Source organism: Plectropomus leopardus, chromosome 1, assembly GCF_008729295.1.
Source record: "Plectropomus leopardus isolate mb chromosome 1, YSFRI_Pleo_2.0, whole genome shotgun sequence".
NCBI lineage: Eukaryota > Metazoa > Chordata > Actinopteri > Perciformes > Serranidae > Plectropomus > Plectropomus leopardus.
Window position 1 is genome coordinate 15,519,618 of NC_056463.1, and position 25,269 is coordinate 15,544,886.

General features: G+C 39.7%; 1 protein-coding gene across 2 annotated transcripts in view; it reads left to right on the forward strand.

The window, feature by feature from the left end:
• Positions 1-1,267: 1,267 nt before the first annotated feature.
• The window catches only part of cdh15 (cadherin 15, type 1, M-cadherin (myotubule)), a 38,381-nt gene continuing 14,379 nt past the window's right edge, over positions 1,268-25,269 (forward strand). Inside the window, exon 1 of one of the 2 annotated variants that reach the window (XM_042493496.1) lies at positions 1,268-1,343. Coding sequence is in view for 1 of the 2 variants with exons in the window: in XM_042493489.1 (XP_042349423.1) it covers positions 21,230-21,280 (51 nt within the window). In the remaining variant the exon portion in view is untranslated. Of the gene's footprint in view, positions 1,344-21,228; positions 21,281-25,269 lie in introns of those variants that run through there. The other variant, XM_042493489.1, reaches the window with a different exon arrangement.

Consider the following 25,269-nt stretch of genomic DNA (forward strand, 5'->3'; position numbering starts at 1 on the left):
ACCGGCAGTCAGTTAAATCGTTATAAACAACAGTGGAACAATGGACACAAGGACAGGTATGAACTATTCATCCATGTAGATATTTTCTGAGCAAAAGTTACAGATTGCAGAAGTGTACTCAAGGATGTGTCTGTCAGTACACGGTGTCATCGCCAATAACTCTTCTGAGCACACCCAGAGAGTTTTACATTTAAGGGAATATTCACTTTCTTAACAGGAATTAGAGAAGATTGACAGAACTCTTCTGACACAAGAGAGGTCTTAATCTTCTCGTCTGCCTCTCAGTAAATGTCAAATGTTTGACTATTTTATAATAAGTAATGAACTATTTCAAAGTTTAGCGGCATAGACAGCAAATGTAGATTCTCTTCATTTTAAGTCCAGCCCTAAAAAAAACAATAGACAATGCTTAAAATCCTCTGGGATCCACAGTGACCCATTTTTGTCTTTTTTAGGGAGGACGGGGGATCTTTAGGTGGAAATAGCAGGTCCAAAGTAAATGCCACATAGAAGTGGTTTACATCATCTGAAAGATGAAACCTGAAAATTTATTCGGGCTGCAGCTCATCACTGTGTCTCAATTGTTATAGACGTAAATCTGTGATAAACGTTCTGTTTAAAACTATAAAATGCTCAAAAATCCCCCAAATGTACCACATTAAGACACCAAGACAACGAGGAACACCATAGAGAAATCCATGCTGTGATATGGTATCAAAAACTTCTGACATTATAGAATTTCTGATATAACTGTATTTTTTTAGGGATTGGATCGTGAGCACATCTGTGCTGGAAACTGCTGAGAAACACCCATATTGTGAACATACACATGAAACCATACATCCTCTGAATAACGGAGGTCTCTAGTTTGTGGTTTTAAAGTTTCATGTGGCTCTAATTATCCTAGAGGTCACACTGGATCATTTTACAGTGATGTCCGTTTCAAAAATGTTGTTACCAGTGGATTCCTCAGGTCTCATAGTTTCATATGATACCAGCATCTTCTCAAGCTTCAAAATTCAGACTGCTACAGGAGTTTTGGGTTACTATATTCACACAACATTTCAGAAATGTACTAACATGTAATATTTAAACTTCATAATGCAGCCGAGGCAGAGAGGTCAACACTGTAGTGATGTGCTCTCTGTACTCTGAGGATTTGCATTTGGACCTGTGCATACAGTACGTTACTTTGAAGCTCATCCTCTGTCATTCTGACTCCACAGAGGTCTCAGTGTGCCCGTCATTCTGCTGTGAACATGAAAGCCGTCCATCATGAATGATTCTGGAGGAGAAAGAAGTTGTTCCCCCTTCTCTTTGAACACGGGCTGCATAACAAACAGGTCAGACTGAAGTAATGAGCCAAAGAAGCACAGTGGCCTCTGAGCACTTCTACACTGCCGCTCTGTTGTACATTGCAGTTGCTAACAGAAAATCAGGCTACAATTATACAGTCAAACATTCACGTGTGCACACTTTTGACAATCACAAAGGGCTGCGGGCCTGTAGCTTCTTGATCAACATGACAGGCTTTATGGATGTAAGTGGGTAGAGACAGGAGTGATGGGAGGATGACAGGCAGGGCTCTTCAGCCCCAGGGACACCCTGAGTATACACTACACACACATACAAACACACATCAGTGAATCCAGAACCCCACCAGGTCCGTGTGGGTGCGTAAGTGATGCTTGTAGTGGCAGGTTGTTGTTTACATGGAGCTCATGTTTATTCTAAAGCTGCTTACACCTCACTGGCTCAGCCTCGGGCTTCGTTCCTGTGAAACTCCCGCTGACTCTCTCTCAGTTTTCTCTTTGCCTTTTTCTCTGTTGACCTTTTTCCCTTTTTCTCTGTCTATCACTGTCTTTTTTCCCTTTCTGTTCCCGTCTGTCCCTCACTGCTATCTGTTAATTATGTCTGTTTCATTTTCTGTGATGTTCCAAAAAATGTTGTTTGGTTTTTTTTTTAAAGACGGTGAATTAAGCTATCCTGTTAACTCTGCTGCACCACTTCTGCGTCTTTTGATGAAAAAAACGGCTTCACTCAGTTACTGTACTTATAGAGATACTTTGCTGATTTTCCACCAGCTTTTTATCAAAACATTGTGGGTAATATGTGTAAATTTTAAACTTCCCTCCATCTAACCATTGTTGCCTTTGACGTCAACTGGCAGAATTTCACTGTCTCTCAGACTGTTGCTCAAACTACAGGTTGTACTTCCGCATTTTTGTATTGCCTGCTACCCATTCTGCCCCCATCGACAAAAAGAGTATAGAAGCAGATCAATAGACAGATCAACTGACCGAAATCTGATCAAAGGGTAGACCCAGGCAGTGCTGAATGAATCTTCATCAGTATTATGCACTACCTATTTATATCCTAAAATGTCTTCAGGAACATATTTAATGCCCTGTTTAGCTGTAATAGTCGGAATTTGTGAACCTCCTGCTTCCTACACAGTTAAAACAGAGGCCAAAAAAAACTGAGATCATACACTAAAACAAAGCATCGCTGATGAAATATAAACCAAGACTCTGTTTCTGCACTCCCTATATCTCGCATCAAATGCTCTGAAGAACATATTTTAGCTTATCATTTCACTGTAATACAAGAACGTTTATTACCAGCCAGCCACCATTATGACAAAGGGACAAAGTACTTCCCCCACCAGCGTTTATTGGTTTGGTACGGCGCAGGAAAGGCCACAGTCCTTTGTCTGTTTTTTTCCTAATCATATAGCACAAATTTAAAAAAATGTTTGTGGCTGTCTAGTTTTATGTGAGGACTCGTTGAAATACTATTTCACTTGAGAATTTCCGTTTTATGCTACATTATACTCCTACACTTTTTGAAAGGAGATGATTTCAGTTTCACTACACCACATTAATCTGGCAGTTACTTCTGAGATTCAGATTTAACCCCAAAAAATATATGATCTGCCTAGTACCTCTGGTGCACTGTCATAGATTAACGTACCCATCAGTGTGTGAAGTGGTTAGAAATACATCGACCGGCTATATCAAAATACTACTTACGAAATAATGATCCCAAGGTATTTTAGTTAGAGGGATAGTTCAGAGTTTTTGAAATTGGGTTTTATGATGTACTTATCCATAGTCAGTGTATTACAGACAGTAGAAGGCTGTTGGCGAGCCAGTTTGGAGAAACAGGCAGGAGTTCAGCCACAGAAGCTAAGCAATCTACTGTATGGGGGCAGCAATGTATTTTACTGACCTAAAAAAATCAATATCAGTTTCAGTCTCTGCTATATTTAGAATTTTTTCAGCGTTTTACCTTGCCGTTTGACAGCCCTTCCCGACAGGGAATCAAAGCTGTTGTATCACTCTCTTCAAAGCCACCAGACTCCTTTGACAAAAACTGTAATTTTACCTTGTTGAGGACAGGAGCAGCTGTTTTATTTTGTTTGTGTTATTGTGTGAGTTTAGTAAATCCAAACTAACCCTCTAAAATACAATAATGCAAATAAAGGAACTGATCAAGGCAGCAGACCAGCAGCTCCTCTGTTCGGTGAGGTAAAATTACTTTCTTTGTCAATAGAGTGTGGCTTCGAAGAGAGCATAGATGTTTTATTATCAGTTTAGCGCCCTGTCAAAAAACGCTGTTTGACAGCTTTGTAAATCAGTGAAAATATTATAAATATAATATACTCTCAAACAAAATTGATTTTTTTTAAAGCAGGGCTTTTTCTTTTACATTTTTCATTGCTTAGTGTCCATAATGGTACTTCTGCCTGCTTCTCCAATTTGGGGGCATGCCAACCACCTTTTAACAAAGGTAATACACAGACTATGGCTGAGTACCTCATACAACCACACTTAGAAAAATCCCAGCTATCATTTTAATGTAGCACTAAAAGGGCGATACTGCATAATGACTTTTAGCTTAAGTAAAATTATGAATGCAGAACTTAAAATGGGGTTTCTTATGTTGTGACACTGCTGTTTTTACAAAACTAAATGCCTTACCACTTCTTACACCACCATCTGCATCTTTCCACTTGAACACAGCTAAAAAAAAACTTTTTGGGGGAAAAAAAACAGAATCAATAGTGAATTATCATGTTCTAGCTCTCATAACTCGGCCCACTCAACAATGGAGAGAGACAAGGTCATGAGAGAATAAATAGCAGGCAGACTAGCTAATGATCTATCATCCTGGACAAGCGGCTGCACCCGAGAGCGGGCTGGCTGACAAGATCATTAATAAAAGCTGCTGGGAGAGTGATCGATTGGCTTGATGGATGATCAGAGCCACAAATACTATAAAACACCTGGATGTCAAACCTCGTCTCTTTGAAGAGAGGGAGGGGAGCGGGCCTTAAAAAAAAAAAAAAACAACCCAGAGCCCAACAGGGAGTTGTCAGAGGGGATCAAACCCTGACGCTCAACCTCTTTGCTGTGCTGGAAAATGAATTCACGGCTGCAGCCGTGTGCACAATATAGTGCGTAGCTCTGCTGTATATCTCTGTATTTGATGCAGTCACTGTATGTTGTAGTCCACAGAAGCTCAGTGTGAGAGCATCAGTGTAATTTGAGGGAGATCAGGGAGTCAGCAGGTGTCGTGCTGTACAGCTCGCTCCAGCGGTCCACCGTGGTGTAATGGGAGGTATTTATTATTGACGTGCTCCCCTCACACCATTACTGAGCTCTGTGGTGGTAATCTGTGTCTCTACCACGTATCTCCACTCCCTCCTTCATCTCTCCTCTTTCTCCCTGCTCTATCTGTAGTATCTGCCAGTGTTACAGTTTCTCTTTTGTCATCTACACACACACACACACACACACACACACACACACACACACCTTACTCAGCAGTTCATCTCAATTCCTAATCTTTTCAGTGAGAGAGAGAATGAGTTCAGAAGGAGTGTAGTCTCCTCGCATGGCTGCGTGTATCAATATCTGTACATTGATCTGGCCTCGCCTCTCCTCCTCCATTCGTCCAGATATAGATTGGTTTTCCCAGTAGGTATCTGTGCCTAGAATCTGACTGATGGGCGGAGAGCGTGAGGGAGGGTGTATTGAACCGGGGTGTCCCACATGCCACTAGAGTGTGTTAGACTGCTAAGCAAAAAGCACAGTGAGGAGGAAAGGGGGGCCGGGGGGGTACACTTCATATAACAGACAGTAAGAAGAGCAGTGACACTCTCATCAGTTTATGTATCAGTGCAGCAGCAGAGGTAAAGGTGTGTAGGACTGCAGTCATCACTTTGATCCTCACATTATTAGTTTTAGATTTATTGATTAATTGTTCAGGCTATAAAATGTCTGAAAATTATTTTTTCTAAATGGCCATCTCTAGTTCCAAGAGTCACGCTCATGTTTCCTAAAGAGAGGAGAAGAGCAAACACAAGCGCCTAAAAGAATAACAATTAAAGTAAGATACATTCAGCAAAGTATGTAAATTAAAATATAATATAAAAAGTGTTACATCAACTGTACTCACTGTGTTTACTGTTAATACATGAAAGCATTAATGTAACGGATAAACTCTATACAGTGAATAGAAAGAGGTGTAATCTGAGTTCAGGTGGTGCGTCTGTGAGGATAAAGGACATGTTTTATGTGTGAATGTGTCAGTATGTGTCTGTGCTGTTGCCATCAGCACCTGAACATAAATCAGAGGCCTTCGGGCCGTGGGATTGCCCAGCTCGTCACTCCATGTGTAATTACAAAGCTGACATTTAAACAGCAGCAGCCATATTTCACTCTCACCAGCACTGGACGCAGAGTGGTCTACGGATGGAGTAAAAGTTTTCAACTTAAAAAAAAAAAAAAAAAACGGCAGGAAAAAATCAATAAGAGATAGAATGCATTCTAATGCCTTGTTAATGGACCCGCATATTAATTATTCAACGGTGGCCATTTTGTCTGCTCATTAAAGTGGCAGCCGAGAGGAGAAATGTGCAGCATTACTCTGCCCAGCTCCGCTCGGGCAGCGTTATTACCACATTCTCAGTTTGTGCTGCTGATCCTCTCACAACACTGAAATGGATCTGTTGGTTCTGTGTTTGACACACAATCATATATTGTACCTCCATCTCTCTGCGTAGTCCTCTGCTTCTATGAGAAATCTCTTTCAGATATAAAACATATTTTTTTCTACAAAAAAAAAAAAAAAAGGTCAAATGCATCATGAAATGCCATCTGTAATGTCATTGATTGAATTATTTCACCTCAGTCAAGTCACTTATTTTAGGATTTTGGTTAAAATGACGCTTTATTCCATTCCTCTATTTGTGGTTGTAACAACAGTTCTGTCACTTACTGTAACAGCTTTAACTTTTTTTTGAAAATGTCTTCATTTCTTTCTCCACCATATCTTGGAGACACTGATATTTTCGTAATGTTATCTCTGACACTTCACATCATAGTGCAGCGTCACGTTTTCCGTGTCAGAAACCATAATAGGAAATGGGAAACACACTAAAAAGAGGTAACAGAAGGGAAATGTTGGAAATGATTTTGCAACCCGTGTAAATTACGCAGACTGAGACATAGTGAGAATATAAAAACTGTCAATATTATTGCTTCATCCCCAGTTAACATTAGCTCTCAGCCATCTCTCAAACCTGTCTCCAGCAGTGAAGGAAGTATTCAGATCCTTACTTAAGTAGAATCCTAATACCTCACTGTAAATATACTTTATTACAATAAAAAATGTTGAAGATCTTACTTAAGTAAAAATAAGAAAGTATAATCAGAAAAATGTCCTTAAAGTATTAAAAGTGCCCAATGCCAAAAAGCCCCCAAAAGAAAAACCACAACCCCCAAAAAACATTTAAAATGATTTATAAAATTATAAAATTACTTAAACATTTTTTTTATCAAAAATAGTTGCCAATATTTTTTTTATTTAATTGATTAATTGACATATTAATTATTTTTTTAAAGCATATTTTTTAAACTTTGTATGCAAAAGTCTTGATTTGTAAAGTAACTAAAGCTTGATAGATAAATGTAGTGAAGTAAAGCACAACATTACCTCTGGAATGTAGTGGAGTAGAAGTATGAAGTGGCATAAATAAAATAGAAAATCAGTCTTTTAGCCTTAAAACTTTATTAAATTAGGTGAAGAAAGATGTGTTTTTATTCCAACAAATAAAATAGTTAAACCCTTTAGCACCAGAATGGACATCAGTTTTTTGTGCTGTATTCAGACCGCTTCCACTATCACTTAAACCTCTGAAAACTGAGAAAACTGCATTGAGTTCTTTCAAAAACACTGGGAAAAACATAATGAGCAGCTGGGGAAGAAAGTCCTGCAAATTGAAACCAGGAAATTATCTGAATATTAGCTGGATGGGATTATTACATATAAAAATGTCCATAAAACTATATTTATAATTCTCTTAATTATCATTTAAAATTTTAAAATTATGTCACAGAAAAAATGTTGAGTTTTTTTTAGCACTTTATTGGTGTCATTTTCTTATTTTTGTATGTTTGTTTTACTTTTCTTTTTTCTTATTTTCAGGTAATTAACTTCAGCTTTCAGCTCATGTTTGGGCCATTTTTGTTGCTTGGTGCCCTCTTCTCATTTTTCTTAATGAAATCCAGCCAATATGCTCAAGTTTCAAAGAGTTAAAGAATTTTCTTTAATTATTATTAGAATTAATGACGCTATCAGTGTTATTCTATATATTTTAACAATTACTGATACAAACGATGCACAGCAATTTGATTGGTTTGAGTAAAACTTCATTAGAAGTACAAGGAAACAGAACCATAATGTTGTGATATTGAAAGAGGCTTAAATCCAGGAGGGCCAGTCGAGTTGATGATGAGTTTGAAGGCTGTTGTTGGCAGTGCGGGCCGGTGGTGAGATGTATGTGAGGTGGGAGCTGTAAGACAGGGGGAAAAATTAAAATTCCTCTTTGGCCTGCCGTCAACCTGCGTCTGCTGACTGCTCAGAGGAGCTGCTGCGTGACGAGATTCCTAATGACACTGCAGCAGCCATTGCCACAAATTGCTTTGACTTGATTTATTTCTTCTTTTACACCCCCACCACCACCACCCCCCAGCCACCCACTGCTGCTCCTCCTTCTTCCTCCCAACATTGCCATTCAACCATTCACTTTCTCTCTGTCTCTCTCTCTCTCCGTCTGTCTTCATAGACACATACACTGTGTGCACATGGGGTACCATCTCCTCTTCTGCATCATGCCACTGGCACGGAACATCTGTCTCTAGGTCCCCCTGCCACACAGCGTTAGAGTCAGGGTAGGTCGCTCACTCGACTGGCCAGTCTGGAAAGGCCTGTGGGCAGAGCAGGGCAGGACTGGCTCGCGTATGAGGGCGTCCAGGCGGAAACTTGTCCCCAGGTCCATCATGCTTTGCCTCATACCGTGTTTGTGTGTGTGTGTGTGTGTGTGTGTGTGTGTGGTGATTTTGCAAGCATAGACAGTGATTTTGTAGGTCAAAGGGCACCAAGGCATCGAAAACAACTAAAGGCGGCTTCTATGTGTCCTCTCGCTCTGCACGTCTTTTTGCCAGGCGTCTCCCATGCTTGTGTCTTTCTGTTTGACTTTGTGAAATTTGTGTGTTTGCCACGCACAAACCTGCATGTGTGTTTCTCATTCTTGCGGCATAACTAGCAGCGATGCATCCCTGTGCTCAGCCACTGTTTGGCCAGTTTTAATCTCCTTACATTTAGACTGTTTAAATTGTCTCAGTTCAGTTAAGTTCCTATTTACCTAACCAAAGTGGAATGCTATCGGAGGCAGCAGGCAGTAGTCTGCCAGTCACACAGCAGATAGCTCCTTCATGCAGCGACAGCCCAGATAAGGGGGAATAGGGGGAAAGTACTGTTTAATCAAACAGTGGAGGGAATAGGGAATGAGAGCAGGGAGCCTGGACTGGGTTGTACCAGCTACTCAAAATCCCTTGCTAAGTTTGTGTGTAAAGTCCTTCTTAAGGTCTTTGTAACTACTAGCTAGCTTCAAATTAGTGATTTACCAGATCAAGTTTCACCATTAACAGTTAAGGAATGTCTTAGCTGTAAATTGGTTGCTAGGAAACGTGTAGCACTGTTCGTTTAACAGCAATCACCTTCATAAACAGGAAGTCACTGCCGCATCACGAGCTGTATTCATGGGGACACCCTAAATCCTGGTATTTCAACCGGGTGGGCATGGTTTTGCAGGATGCAGAAGTTGGACTGTGTGGCAAAGTACAGGCTGGTTTTATTCCAGACTGAATAATTCATGCATGCAATATATAACCAGTTTATTAATACATGGCAAACAGAATACTGTTCATGTTTTCCTTTAATTTATCTATTGGATCTCACACTTAGCAATTATAGTTTGTCTTGTAAGCCATTTGGATTGGTCTGTTGATGCAAGATACTACACTGATATTAGAATACAGAGACCCCCTCATCCTCATCATCTCAGCAGTACAAGGGGCAAAGTGTATCTTTGTAAATTGATGATCACAAAAAAAATATTAAAAAATCACCTCTCTTTGAAGTTACATTTGGGAGTGAGGTGTCCAAGAGGACTTAATGCAAGCTCAAGAGAATGCTTATTAGGCACCAAACATCTCTGTGTGATGCAAGACGTAAGGCACCACCCCAGGTGACATATCAAAGGTTTCATTTAGTCCTGTAGTCATGCATTTTATGAGAGTAATAGGGAAATTTCTGTTAATGCTAACCTCACCTCACACTATTTAGCTAATGCTAGTCATTTAGTCTGAGATTGTGTTTGTTGTCTTTGTTTGTTTGGTCAACAATATTTCATATTAGTTGTTTTTCTCTTTACTCTGAACCATAGACTGTATAAAAGAAGGACGTAGCCTTTAGACTTAAGCATGCATTTCTTCTAATGGCCAGCAAAGGAGACTGATTGAATTGAAGTCAACAGTGAAAAATAGCCCTACTTCTCACTTCTTTTACTACTCTAGTAAACATTTTCCTGATGGGTTTATGGTCTCAGTTGTCTTCAACACAGCATGAAGTGTATTCTATAAATTATGATCTCATTTAAAATGGACGATAAAGCGGAGCATGCTTTAATGCGTGAATACCTCGTGATTGACAAGTCACTACCACAGCGATGTTCTAGGTTTCTGTGTCAGATGCAACTCTCACTCCTCCAAAGCCCTTGCTTTTTGTGCAAAAATGTCACTTATAACTCAAAAAAAAACAAGATAGCGACGGCAAAAACTCCAAACTCAAGGCTATTAAGTTATAGTTGTTTTAACTAAGTGAGCTACATACATATCAGTTAGACGCAGCAGTTAGGTTAGTTGTTGTAAAAATGTATTGAAAACCATTATGTATGTAAGAACTTGTTAGTTTGGATGTAAAATTTCAATGTGATGTGTAAATCTTCACCTAGTAAACCATTGTGTTTAAATTAATGCACGTTTAAACTTTGTATAAATGCAGTTGCAACTGGCTCCCGCTGCGATTAGAGAACATTTGGTTTTACTTTCTTTGTTTTCTTTTTCATGTTCCTAATTTTGTCTTCTTCAACTCTCACGCCCTTTCTCCCTCAATCACTCCATCTCAATATCTGTAACCATCTCTTTCTTTCCATATCTATCCATCTTCCTCCATGCCCTTTTCAGGAGTATTTGTCATCTTTATACCTGGAGGTTTGAGGGCCATGCATTGGCCTGATAGATGGGCTAGCCACTGATGTGCAGCCACCTCAGGAGACACAAACCAGACAGCTATTTAGCAGCTGAACAAGACACATTGCTTTTCTTTTATTGTTTTCATACTGCAAGGGTTTGTGTGTGGGGGGTGGGCGTGGAGAGGGAGGTTTAAGAGAAGAGGAGGAAAGAAAGAGAGGAACAAAAAAAAAAAAAAACAACAGCAGATGCTCCTTGGCTGTCCAGAAAAACGCAGCAACTGTGCACAAGATGGGCCATTATCCATCTACAGTGTATCACTATGTTGTTGACAAATCAATGGCTCTGACAGTGATGACTCTGTGTTACAGCAAACATAAAGCACTCAGACAGTCTCCCTGCCTGCTATGGAAACTGCAGCGAGGGAGCACTCTGGGCAAGGGTACTCATAGCCAGGAGGGATGTGTGTGAGTGTGTTTGTATCAGTGTGTGACAGGGGAGAGTTTTCGTTGAGCACTTTTGTGTTTTCTGCTTGCGTTCAGGTGCAGGTGTGAAAATTTAATGTAGACATGCACGTTGCTCATGAAAGCTTCATGCCATTGATTATATGTAATGAATCATACATATTGCTAAGGTTAAATATTAACATTAATAAGACCCACTTTGCAATCTGATCTTGACATTTTCCTAGTTTCTATAAGCTCTGAGGGCAGCACAGCAGTGTAATTCTTTAACAAGAATCACTCTTTTCACAAGCAGTCTGCAGAGGCTTTAATGTGAGACTTGACCTGTTCCTGGTTAAAGCTGCTCTGCATTAATATCCTGCAGACTAAAACTCTTCAGACGAGGCTGTAACTCGGCTCAATAAGGAACTGCAGCTGCCGCCTGTAGTTGAACGTGTTGCAGAACTAGAATCCATTCATGCAGACATACTCTACAGTACATAGGATTTATGGTTAACATGCAACATGCATGCAGAGACAGGCAGGCGGTGCGCTCCAGTGGGCACGTATAGAGATATCATCTTTGTATGGAAACTGGGGCTCGGAGACTGGGGGAGGATGGGATGTAATGAGTTAGACAAGACTTGCGTTGTGAATTGTAAGAAAGGAGTTTGATTGACAGGTAGTCTCAAAGCCCCCTGTGGCAAGTGCCAGGGGCAGGTCACTGGGGCGAGAGCACCGTTATCCATATAGATACAAATGCTTGACTGCTGTCTTTGGTATATCGGCCTCTTGTTGCCCAGCAGCCTGATGGTTTCTCAGCTGGAGTAAAAAAAGACAGAGGGGAGATTTAGTGATGCTGGTTTATTAATTATTCTCTTGTTTTTCAGGGACAGTTCACATTGATGAGCAGAGACACTGTAAAATGTGCCACTTTTTCATCTATTGTCTCTGTTCAGATGTTAAAAAGGCTTCACAGAAACTAAATGTATCACTCAAAGGTGCAAAATTTTCACCATAACTAAAAATAACACAGAAATAAAAGGCATGCAGAGAATAAATCCATAAAAATTACACCAAACTAAAACAAGCATTCATTTTTAATCTGTTTACAAAATCTTAAACAGCACATGTAAATAGAATAAACTGACAAAATAGAATATTAAAACAAACACTGGATTACCTCAAATTATTTTTAGATTAATTCTAACAATGCAAAAGAAAGGTTTTTAAAAGGTCATGTCACTCAAAAATGAGTTGTGGTTTACAGCCAGGCAGATGAATCTTGTACTTATTTATCCAGGTTTGAAGATTTTTAATACAATTTTCTATGTTAAGCACACTTAGAAGTTTCAGAGCTAACCATCCAAATTTTACAAAAAAATACTAAACAACCCCCCCCAAAGATCACTTACCAATATGTTGAGAATCCCCAAAGACTCTTCTAACCATCTGGATGAAAAAGTTGCAAGCAAACACCTTATTTTATATGAAAATTTACAATATTGAAAAGAATACCCATACATAACAGTGATGGAATATAGCTAAGTACATCTACTTAAGTAATTAGTAGTAGAATTTAAGGCACTTTTACTTTTCTTAAATATTTCAATAACACTCTCTACTTCTACCCCAGTACACTCAAGGGAAATATTGTATATTTTACTTCACTACAATTATTTGATAACTTTAGTTATTTGTTACTTACAAATTTAGATATTTGCACAAAAATCATGTGAAAATATATATATGCATCTGAAATGATTGCTCAGGTGATACTCGTGATAATTATTTGAAACATTTTAATGCAAAAACATTTTATGGTTCCAGCTTCTTAAATATGAGGACTGCCTTTCCTTTAAATTGAATTTAAAATTTTAAATTGATTTAAAAATTTTTGCGTAAGTACTTTTACTTGTAATGCTTACAGTTTCCTGATTGGACTCGCAAGCTTTAACTTAAGTTACATTTTTAATACAGGACTTTTACTGGGAACAGAATGTATCTTCTACAGTCTGGTATTAGTACTTTTACATAAGCAAATGACCTAAATACTTCCTACATCAGTGATGACCCAAAAAACATTTTTAATTTTGGTTTATGTTGTGCAAATTTGGCAAGAAAATCCTCTTAATTTTTGACTAGCACTCTTGTCTGTATTACAAAAAAAGGAAAAACTTTTATCATCAGAATCAAAAACAGGTTTATTGACAAGTAGGTCTTTACAGGGAATTTGCCCTGGTTTATCATGAAGCAGACGGGATATTTTGTAATCCAGATGGTTCGAAGAGTCTTTGAGGATTTTTGAAATACCTTCAGAACAGCAATAAATGATGATTGACAACCTTATTGTTGTTCCAGAGATCAAAAATCAGATCAGCTCTCTGACTCAACAGGCACAGACTGAAGTTAAGCGACATCTATCAGTTAGCTCTAGTATTGGAAAGAAATTCTGCTGTTTAATTTTTCTCATAGTTTTAAATTTGTGAGCACCAGGAACCAGTAAACCATTGCCCTATAGTGATCCCCCTTCTCCCACCACTGAGAGGTCAGAGCTCAGGGTCAGCCGCAGGACAGTATCACAGCAGGACACTCCCTGTACTCTGTACACCACCCCGATGCCCAAATTAAAGAGGCTCCAAAATCTATTGTGATTTTAAGTGAACAGAAAGCGGCAGGGGGACAGAATCATGCCAGAAGTAAAAGCCCTGCGAGTGTAATTCTCGACTCATGAAGGGCCGCCTCTGATGTTATCTGTGCACAGAGAGAGGAGAGCAGCAGGGAGAGAGAGGACAGGGGGAGCTGGAGGGGTTAAAAGGGAACAACGTCAGCGGCGCACAGGCAAGAAGACAAGTGTCGACAGCGACAGGAAAAAGACGGAGGCTGCCCATGTGCCTATGTCTCCTCCACCCTGCCCCCACCCCCCTCCACTGCAGACAAGCATATGTGGGCTGACAACATGACATTGCCAGTGAAGAGAGGGAGGGACAGACAGAGACAGGGAGAGAGAGAGAGGGAGGACCAGGAGCCCCGGTAGCCCTGACGTCCCCGACTCTGACAGCTGATGGAGGCAGATTAGGCTCACGCACGCACACAACTGTCAACCACCTCCCACCCCTCACCTCAATTCTACCCCCCATCCAAAAAGCCACGCAGAGGCCTTCCTCCCCTCATCTCCATCCCTCCTCCTCCTCCCTTAGGCCATGCAAAGAGCAGCACAGGCTCCCAAACTCTCCTCCTTTTATTCCTTTTTGTCTTAAAAACACTAAGACAAACAGGAGGGATGGGATGATGTTTGCATCACACAGGAGCTTTTGCACTGATGCAATGTTTATGCTTTTGCTTAGCCAGCTATGACCCCACCGTATCGATAGCCAAGGTCTAACAGCCGAATCAAGATGCAAGTCAGAAACAACAATGTCGAGACCTGACTACTGAGAGCGAGTTCACGCAAGGCGTCTGCCTATTACTGTGCACAGCAGATATCCATTACCGTAATGTCTGTAATCCCCATGACTCAGGTGCCCTCACACAGCTGAGACGCCTCCTGTGGGGTTAGCTGGATGTATGAACACACTTAGCTGATGGATTAGCTATTTATGTGCACATAACTTCACTGTGTATCAATGGGTTTTTTTGCACTACTTTCTTATCTCACTGTGAATAATAGGGTTAATTTTGTCTGGTTGGAAGTTATTGTTTATGGTTTGAGAAAGACAGAGAGCAGAAAGTCATTGTGTGTGTGTGTGTGTATGTGTATTTCTTTGTAAGAAACAGAAAGCTCACATTTTACTCTGTGACAGATAAGGGGAAAGAAAGAGCATGTTGCATGCATGTGTGTGTGTGTAGTGAGGCAGACATCCACCCTGGGACTGTATGTCATCGATTGAGCTGCAGGAAGAGGCCTATTATCTCCAGCCATGGTTCAAGCGGGGGAGTCAAGTGTGTCATATGTGTTGGCTCTAATTGGCAACCCACCCTGGTGGAGGCTGACTGGGGCGACGGTAGAGCTGCAGTAACCCGACCACCTCCTGCTCTCTCACACTCACCTCTGGAAATGTTACATTGTGCTGTTAGAGGCTGTTGTTTTTCTGCACTGACAAAGAAATTACTGATTTGTAAACCGGCTGAATGCAAATACATATTCAGAGACATTATAGAGAGCAATTTGATTAGCTTACGATAATGCAGAGATCATTATCATCATTGTTCTTTGGTGTACAGTGGTGCATGTTGCAAGGCTTTTGTGTCTGCAATTTTTAGATTAGCAGACTTTGCCGTCTCTGTGTTGCATTCTGAGTAGGTGTCTGTTTTTTGATATCGTGCCCTCCATCCTCAGGGTCATAATTTGTTCTATTCTTCAGACGGATCTCTTATTAGACAAACCCTCCAGTCTCACAAGTTTCTTTTCTCTTGTCTCTGCTCCAGTCAAATGCTTACATGGTGTCACACTGCCCTCTGCAGGTGTACAAGTCACGACATTTGTTGCAAAATAAGTAGAAAACACCGCTGTCATTCCAAAATAAGGCGTGATATTTTTAAGTCATGTTGCAGTCTGTATGTGTTTCTTCTGTGGGTGGATAAAAGAAAGCACAAAAAATGTTTACAGAAGTCAGCGCTTTCACTGGGAAACAGACACCTAGTTAGGAACAAAAGGTGTGCAGTTTATCTAGTGTAAAATGTCTTAGTCTCATATTCTGTGCTCTGGTAAATACTGTTCTGCTCCTGTAGATCCATACCTAACTCATTAGTCTAAAAATAAGGCTTTAATTGGTATTAAATTACTTAAAATTAATTTTTTAAACATGACTTCAGACATGAGAATTAGGATTTTATGATTTTTTTTTCTTTCCTTCCAAAATAAATGTTAGTATCCATTTGTTAAATAATTTATCGAATACACATTGCATTAAAGTCATGCTGAACAGTACAGAGGAACCAACAACACACTGATTGACAATCATGATTTTGATTTTTTAAAAATAAGTCTTGAATAATTCTGAGTGGCATTAATAAGTCATGTTAACTTTATATATAATATATAATTATTACTAGTTAGTTTTACTTTCCTGGACTTTTCCCTCTAAATCTAAACAATTTTTCCCTCTCTCTCTTTTTTCTGTCCTGTTTTTCCAGATCATTATCTTGCCATCTTTTTTAATTTTCTCACAATTTGTGGGATGTTCCCTGTCAAGATGTGTGTGTCATTTTTAGCCAAGAAATCAAATGAATTTGCTCAGTTTCACAGGTTTGAATGCCCGTGAAAAGTGTCTTAATGAAGCACAAGAAAACTGGTGTCAAGCCAGGTTTCAAAAGGTTAAAAAGAAGATTTTTCCGTTGTTTTGTTATGTTTCCTCAAAACCTAGCATTTCCTGTAATGATGAACATATGACACTGACTAAAATTAATGCAAACATCCTCAACAATAGATTTCCAGATGGTTCTCCACTGCACCTGTCACTGGTGTCAGTAATAAAGTGTGAAAACCAAGTGGAAGATTCCTCCCCCTCATCATTAATACTGTTACTGTCTCCCTGGTGAGCCAGACAGCTACCAGACTGGTTTCCTTATTTCCTGATCAGTGGGGCTCCAAACCACCTGTGTGTTCAGAGGAATGCTGTGTAGTGACCTGACTACAGCTTCAAGAGCACCACAAGTCTTCTGTGCTATTATCGCCTCAGTGGGACCCTGCACCAACAAGCCTTTGAAACATGTGATCTCATTTTGTCATGTTCTGCTGGGTCTGATCGTCCTCAGTAATTGACACTGTGGTGCACAAACACATTCTTATTTCCTATGATGAATGTTCACATCTCTAAATTTGATGTATAGTTTGCAATATCTATATGCCCTGATGTTTTTGAGGCCTTCTTCTGCAGAGGAGAAAAATTATTTTGGCTCTGATACTGGCAGTGTGTTGGCAGGTGACTCTGCAACTTGCTTAATTTGTAATAAACCAAGTCTTTATTTCTTTTCAGATGACTAGTTTGGCAACTTCATTACTAGCAAGCAAGTGCAGAGGCCTAGAGAGCTCAAGGCACTTTTGCATACCAATCTGGGCTATATTTCAAATAAAATTTTAGATGTTTTATACAAGAGAAGACAAGTACAGTAAAAGTCCTGCATTCAAAATGTTACTTTAGTAAAACTACAAACGTATTATCAGAGAGTAGTAGTGTCAAAAGTATAAAAAGTAAAGCTACGCTTTTACTGGAAAAAATCCTTTCAGGGTTTTGTATTATTAATAATGTATTCTATTATATTATTATTTAATTGTTGATGATGTGTAGCATATTTAAAATGTTTTAAATATGCTAGTCTTTCAAGTAAAACACAAGAAAGTTGTGTTCCAGAAAAGGATAAGCACTCAATGAAGATAGGGTCACTGATCAGCAATTATGACCTAAATATAAAGGCCAGAGAGCAATAATATAAAAGAAAGAAAGTTTTTAAAATAATTCTGACATTGCATTGTTAAATCTCAAAGTAATAGTTAACTTGGAAAAAAAGGGAAAAATTCACAGAATACCACTTGCATCACTGTCACCCAAAAGTCATGTTTTATATTGAAGTAAATATTTGAGCTAAAATCTCCCTAACCCTAAGTAATTGGTGTTAGTTTTTTTTTTCTTTTTTTTGTTTTTCTTTTTTTTCTCCCCCAATTTTGGCTATAATGAAAAGTCTTAAATTGCATTCTTAGTGGCATTAACAAAGTCTTAAGAAGTCTTAAATTCTTTGCTGTAAGCTGCAGGAACCCTGTAAAGATTGATGGCGTCCTTCTCGGCTGAACTGTAACCTTAGCTAGCTCAGTGGTGCTCGGTGAGCCTGGAGTAGATGCACACTTCCTTCTGTCCCATGATTCAGTTAGCAGGTGCAGTTCAGTAGAAAGACAATAGTTAGAGAGAAGGTAGACATCTCTACAGCCGATATCTCCGGCATTTGGCAACTCACACCAAAATAATCTAGACTGATAAATAGCTCTACAGGTAAGAGGAAAAATATGTATTTTTGATTTGAGGGTGAGCTGTCTGTTTAATGTGAGTTGTTGTTTCTGCCAGCAGTGGGCAGCAGAGCGCTGTCTCTGAATCTATAAAAAGGGTTTTGGTTAGGCTTTCATCTTTTAAACTTTAACATCGCCTTTGGATCTGATCTTATTAATAAGACACACACGTTAACCCCTTTTACAGAAAACACTGATCTAGACTATCCTATTGGGAATATATATCCTTCCAGCGCCGCATGAAATGCTGTATGTGCTCTGGTATGAGAGCCTGTTGTTAGGAAAGTGTGTGTGGGGGGTTGAAGGAAGAGAAACATCAGGGCGCCTCCTGCCAACTGCCTCTGCCTGAAATGACAGAGACAGGTGGTGTAAAATCACCCCTTTATACCACAACTCACACACACACATCCATGGACACACCAACACATGGAAGCATGCCGACACCCACTCAGCATGCACAGTCAGCCTGCCAACACACACCATTATTTCACTGCTCTACTTTCCATCATGAGACTCTTGACACTGTAGTATCAACAGTATCTCTGTCTTCTGTACATTCATAACTCAGAGTTTGAAGTGTGTAACTGATTCCTTGTTTATAATTGTGGTTTTTAACATGGACTTTTAGGGGTTTTAACATGAATATGTGCCTGTCCTACAAAGGAGTGTCTCTGTGGTGAGAAGCCAATATGGGCTGCAGTTGTTTACTCTCTAAAGATCCGTATCGACCTTTAACCCCTGTGTAGACTTGCTGATAGGGTGCTGAAAGTAGCGCTTAGCAGATCTGATTGTCACATAATGCCAAACACGTCCTTCCTGCTGGTTGCATTTCCCCTGAGAGCATACACCCAACAAAGTAAACTTTCTCCCACTGTTTTCCTCGCTAACGTGGACAACCACCACCTCTTCTTGCAGCAGAGGTGGTTGCATCAGCACTTCATCATTCATGGCAGTGTTTCCGTCAAACTTTTGGGCATCACAGACATGGCAATCTCTGCTTTACATCACCCACTGAGCACTATAGATCTTCATCTTCTGCTTTGACACGACTGTTGAAAATAGCAGGAGATCAAAGAGTTCTGGCTGAATGTTGTGAATGTGAGGGCACGACACAGAGTGCGCCAGACAGCGAGGTTATGTATGCAGCCTTCCGACATGAAGGTTGATCCGGACGGGATGGATTTAAGAAGAAAACGAGCGTTAAGCTACCTAAGGCTTAAAACACAATAGTATGTTGTGGTGTGTTGTGGAGGCTGTAAAAGATTTGTTGTTTTTTTTTCTGTTTTGCTCTCAGTGGCAGCAAGAGATGTCAAAAGAGTTTTGAATAGATGGATGTAGTGTGGTCAAGGCAGTGTTGTAGTACTCAATTGAGACTGGTCATACTTTGTGAAGGTTGAGGTCTCGTCACAAACTCAACTGCATTTTTTCTGTCTTGTCTCGGTCTCAGACCAAGAGGATTTTAATTAAAGTCAAGACCACTGAGGGATATCTCAAAATTTCCCTGTGAAAAATAAGCAGTGTTGAATAAATATGGTGGTTGATTTCAGCTCCTTGGTGTAGAAAACAAAGGAAAATTTCCACACATAAAATTCACCTCTGCAGTGACTTTTGAAAGTTCTCACAGTACATTTATACATACACACATTTATACAGTATGACCATAAAAGGTGAATGAAAAGGAATCATGTTTTCTGTGAGTGTTGTTATGGGAATGTGGATCTTTCAGATCAATTTGATGACAGTTTGCGTCTTCCACATTTTTATGAGTGTAATGTTGTGTGGGACTTGCAATGATCTGGTCTTCGTCATGACCAACATGAACATTGGTTCGAGGAACTGTTGATATGATTTTTGTGGCAATTTTGTTCTAGGATTGAAATCATTGGCTGTTTTCCAGTTTTAATAAAAACAGGGAAAAAAAGTCTGCAGTTGCAACTACACTTGCCACTGTGGGCGACTGTAAATAGATATTTGCATCTAAAGCCATAAAACAAATAATAATTATATTTTCAAGAAAGCAATTTAACTTTAGTCTAATGTGAGAGAGGTTCTGCTTTGGATGTATTAGCAAGTTGTAAAATAGTTTTGTGTTGAACTGAAACACTTAGTTGATAGATGGATTGATTAGTCAATCGACAGAAAAATAATCGCCTACGGTTTTGTTAAAGGTTGAGTCTGGCAGATTTGGCAGCATCTAACAGGGAAGTTGCAACATTGCAACCAACTAAAAGCTTCTCCCTTGTCCGAAGTGTGTAGGAGAACTACAGTGGCTGATGCCAAAATGTAGATAGCCCTTTCTAGTGCCAGTATTTGATTTGTCCATTCTGGGCTACTGTAGAAATAACTTGGCAAACTCCACAGAAGCAGTCTTTCTCCATATGTTCATGTACGCAATCAGTTAATTCTAAGGTCATGAAAACACAACAATTCAGGTGATTATAAACAGATACAAAACATAGTTATGCATTTTATTATATTCCATTTAAAACAGATTCACATAGATCCTTCAAACTGGAACTTTAATCGATTAATTGTTTAGTAATTGAGTCATTTATTTCGAGGAAAAACATTATTTGGTTTCAGCTTCTGATTGTCTCTGTTTCTGCTTTTCTGTTTGACATTACTGCAAACTAGAAGTCTTCAGGGTTTGAACTGTTTATAATCATTTTTCCTACTTCGTATGTGTCCAGATTTTACATTTTATCCCTCTTTTTGTCTCTATAAAGCCGTATTGTTTTGAAGAGTGTTAAAGTTTACTTCCTTACTTTCAGCTGGTGAAGACAGTGTCTCTGTCTGCACCACCAACAGCTGCCCTGCTTCTCTCTTCATCTCTCTCTCTCTCTGTCTCTCTCTTTCTCTCATCGGTCTGTGAGTGACAGCACATGTGCTGGGGTACATGGGAGGGCCGCTGCTGAAATTCTAACCCCTTACCCCACGACTGTGAGACATACCCCAGCTATGGACAGGGAGGAGCTGTGAGACAAACGCACGGAGAGGAGAAGAGGGAGAGAGAGACAGCAAGAGGACAGAGAGAAGGCAGGAGAGTGGCAGGTTTCAGGGTTGGAGAGTTTGGCCTTTTTCACCCAGTAGAGCCGCTCGGGAGCCCAGTTCTTAGTGGAGGAGCCTCAGATCTTTGAGTCGTCAGAGGTCCGTTCATACTGAGCTTCTGAGTGCAGGTACTGAGGATGGCGGTGCAGATGTTGATGGTGTGTGCGCTGGGTGCACTGCTTTGTCAGGTAAGAGAAATTATTGTCTACACATAGCTGCTGTTGACTTAAATGATGATTTCTGTGAAAGTGCTTTTCTGTTTGTTTTCAGCATTTCGTGGACAATATTATCATTAGTTTTTGATTTAGCTAAACTTTTGACTCTATAAAAGCACAGGTGCCTTAACAAAAGAGCTAGTTTTGTGTCTCTCCACTTTCTGATCACGATAAAAATGTCCATAACAATTAATTGAACCTATGAATTAGTGCCCCACTTGCACTTGAGTTGTACTGTGTGTTTGTGGCCCCTCTCCTCCCTGTGTTTTAAGGGTCTAGAGTCAGTCTACCCCCTAAATTTGAGCCCAAGACTTCCTGTCCCTTCAGAGTGTGATCTTGTTTAGAGAATAACCTTTAGCTGCCCCGCTCTTCAAATATACAGTTTATGTTTTCACCTGAGTGATGTCCTCAACCGAACATCAACTGATTTTCATCAATAGATTCATTAAACTGGCTCGGCAATCAGAGGTTCAGGCTGATCTAAACACTTGGTCCTGTTTGGAAAGAGGATGATTAAGTGTTTTGTGGAGGACGAGACTCCAGATGTGTACACAGGGCTCGGGGCATCATTAGTGGCCCCTGTCAGCAGATGCCATTATGAGATCTAAAATGGATGACAATGTAAACTGACATATTACCAACAGCACTTCCAACCACCATCAGTCTTTCTCTCTGTTTGGAGAAGTAATGGATCCCAGGTTGGAGGGGTGAGTGAGTTGGCCTCCAGTGACTCTACAGGGAAGTTGTGCTATGAATTGTAAATGTTGCAGATGCTGTGTAGCTGTAGAAATGAATAATTCAGATCTTCTCAATCAGTGAAGTGTCTTTGACCTCGTCAAAAGTTTCTGCAAATTTTCAGTTTCTATGTGGTTGACAGTTTTATGGCGACGTTATGCTTCTTTTGTGGTTCGTGTTCATATTCCGTAGCCAACTGATTCAGGAGAAAATCACTGAAAACATGCGTTGTCTCTTTTGAACATGAGAGTGATTGATCACTGAAACATCTGCGGGGAAAACCAGTTTGTCACAGTGAGGCCTAAGTCCCTCACAACATTACACAAAAGATATTTTGGTCCGATACTCAGCATCTCAGAATAAGTCTTATTTATGACCTTCTTTATGAACAAAAATAAATAACCCTGCAAACAAGCTGAAAGGCGTGTAAACCTCGAAGCATGACCTTTACAGTAGACGATCCCAGTCTTCAGGCTGGATGCAGATATCGGAGAACTACTGAAGCTCCATGTGGTGAGGCCGACATGGGGATAAATTGCACATTCAAATGCCAGAGGTGTTGTACAAAGATCACCAAATAACAATAAGTTACTCTTTCAGTTTGGTTACTGTCTTGTAGTTTTTAATAAATGGAAACAATCCCTTTGCTAAAGATCCATCTTTTGAGTTTAAGAAAGATGGTTATGAGGAAGCTTGAAAGTTGGCTCTGAAAACTTTATAGCTGACTTCTTCACATGGAACAGTAAAATTAGTGGATGACAATGGTATCCCAACATCACAGCAAAGAAAAATACAGTCAGTGTTCACTTTACCAGTGTATCAGTAAAAAAATAATAAACTGCCTGGAAACAAAACGAGAGCAGATCTATTATTATTTGTCGGTGTTTATCTGCTGTGTAGCTGCACAAAATATACACATTTTCTAGGTTGCAGGTGGCTATGTTGGACAAATTCACAGTTTGGCTTTTATTCAAATACAGTTAAACAAATGGAAATTTGTCACCATTTAAAAAATAATAATAATAATTCAACCATGAACAGCTGTCAGTCCAATCAGAAGGCTGTTATCGGTGTCACCTGATAGCTCTCAGTTGTTCTCCTTTAATTATCAGTGAGCTGGTGTTGTTTTGAACCAGGCCCGCTGGGTGTATGTTGCGGTGAGGAGTGGGCAGCGGCCACAGCTGTTCCCAGATGCATACGTGATGCCATTTGTCCCGCTCTGTAATCCCCCTCACGGAAAGAGGAGTGGGTCGTTTCTGAACCATGAAATCGGGTACAAATCAAGAGTCTGTTGCCATGGCCAGCTGGCGCTGAGGTCTCACTCATCGGAAACAATCAGTCAGAGGATTTAGAGTGTGAATCACAGGTCCTGCTGGGTGTGGATACCTGCAGGTTGATTTACACTGACTAGGGTTTCAGAGGGAGCAAAGGGGAGAGAGACAACTTCCAGATTGTCAAAATAAGTCAGCTGAACATTGAAGTCTTTTTTTCCCATTTCTGTTATTTTTATTGACTGAGACATGAAAGACCAAGTGGTGACAGTTGTTGTTTTAAAGGTCCTGCACAAGAATAAGTGGTATGATTTGGTTGCCATTTGGTATCGCCAGTGTAAAATTAATTAACCACCAGAAACATGATGTCAGTCCAGGTTCCAAAGGGTTAAACAGATTTTGTTTTTGTTTAAGCATATTCCAATAAAAAGTGTGTCCTTTCTATGCTGAAAATGTATATGGCCTCTACCAGAAAATAGAAGAGGCACAGTGCATCACTGTTTTGATAGTAAACGTAGGACATTTCTTGCCCATGCTCTAATAGATAGAGAATTTAGGTTATTTTTCATTAGTTTAATCCACCACTTTTCTGATAACGTTGTGTTCTATTTTTCTTTCATGGCTTTTGAGTCCTACTTTTAGACTAATATTATAACCTTGCTCAGCATTCCTAAAGCTCGGACATCTGCTCCGAGGCAGACTCACACTTGTAGTGGCACCATAAATAGGGTGTCCATGCCCATGCCAGGCAGTCATGACTTAGCAAAGAGTAAGGGTGTGGGACCAGTACTGTTGGTGAATAACTGGTAGAATCTCCAGTAACAGAAGCGACCAGCAGGACACCTGTGCGACCTCTAACCCTGTGGCCGAAGAGACTGTCAGACAGTCTGCAGGCATTCATTCTGGGCTGGACAGTCCTGATATATTCAAACGACTGCTCCAAGCACATATCTGGAGAGGAAATACTCAGGATATAGTGCAGAGACAAAAAGTGATATATAGTCCTCTACACAGATACAGCAGAGTCTCTCAGGGGGGTGCTTTCACCTATAAATTCAAATGTTATAGGATGGCAGATGGCATTTTTGTAAAATGTATTACTTACAAAAAACAAGCCTGACAGCCACCGTAACATTTCTCCATATTTGCAGCTTGGCTAAAACCCTCACTTCCTCACTTCACAACATGACTTTAAAGTTGTAACAACAACCAAAATATCAATTAATGTTAATGGCTTGCAACATGTAACAGACATTTAAACTGCTGCAATAAAATGCACTAAAACTGGGAAGGACAACTGTAATGGTTCATGAATGCATGTCCAAGTAATAACGCATTTGTGCCAGTGTAGCAATACTTGGAAGGCAGACAGCTCTGATGGCTTTATGAATGAATGTCCAACATTTAAAGCACTTGCTGCAGTGGTAAAACCTGGACAGTGAATGTTATTGTGTGTGTTAACTGCAGTGTTACACTATATATTTGAGTGTAAGGCAAGTTTATTTATCAGGCATCATTCATTGCTTTATTGACAAGTAAAAGGCTTTTAAAATCTATCCGTTGATTCTGGATGAACTGCTGCTGTCTGACTGTTTTTTTTACTAAAATCTGCGTTGTGAGTGTAGTTGATATGTGACACCTACACATCTTATATTTCTTTTTTTGAAATGCAACAAGTACTACAGATTTTTCAAAAAATGACAAGGCTATGGAAATATAAGGTTGCTTCTTATGAGAGTTTAATGTTTCATGTTTTTTATACAGTTTTCAGTAATACAACTGTGACATTCTCACGGGGTCGTCTTTATTTATAGCCAGTAGGCATGTTTTTATTAAATGTAAACAAATGTACCCTCCGCAAATCCTTTTGATATTTATGCCTATTTATTTGGCGTATTTATCTGGAGTATATATTTTAAGTAATTATGAAATTATTTATTCAAAATAAGTATTAAT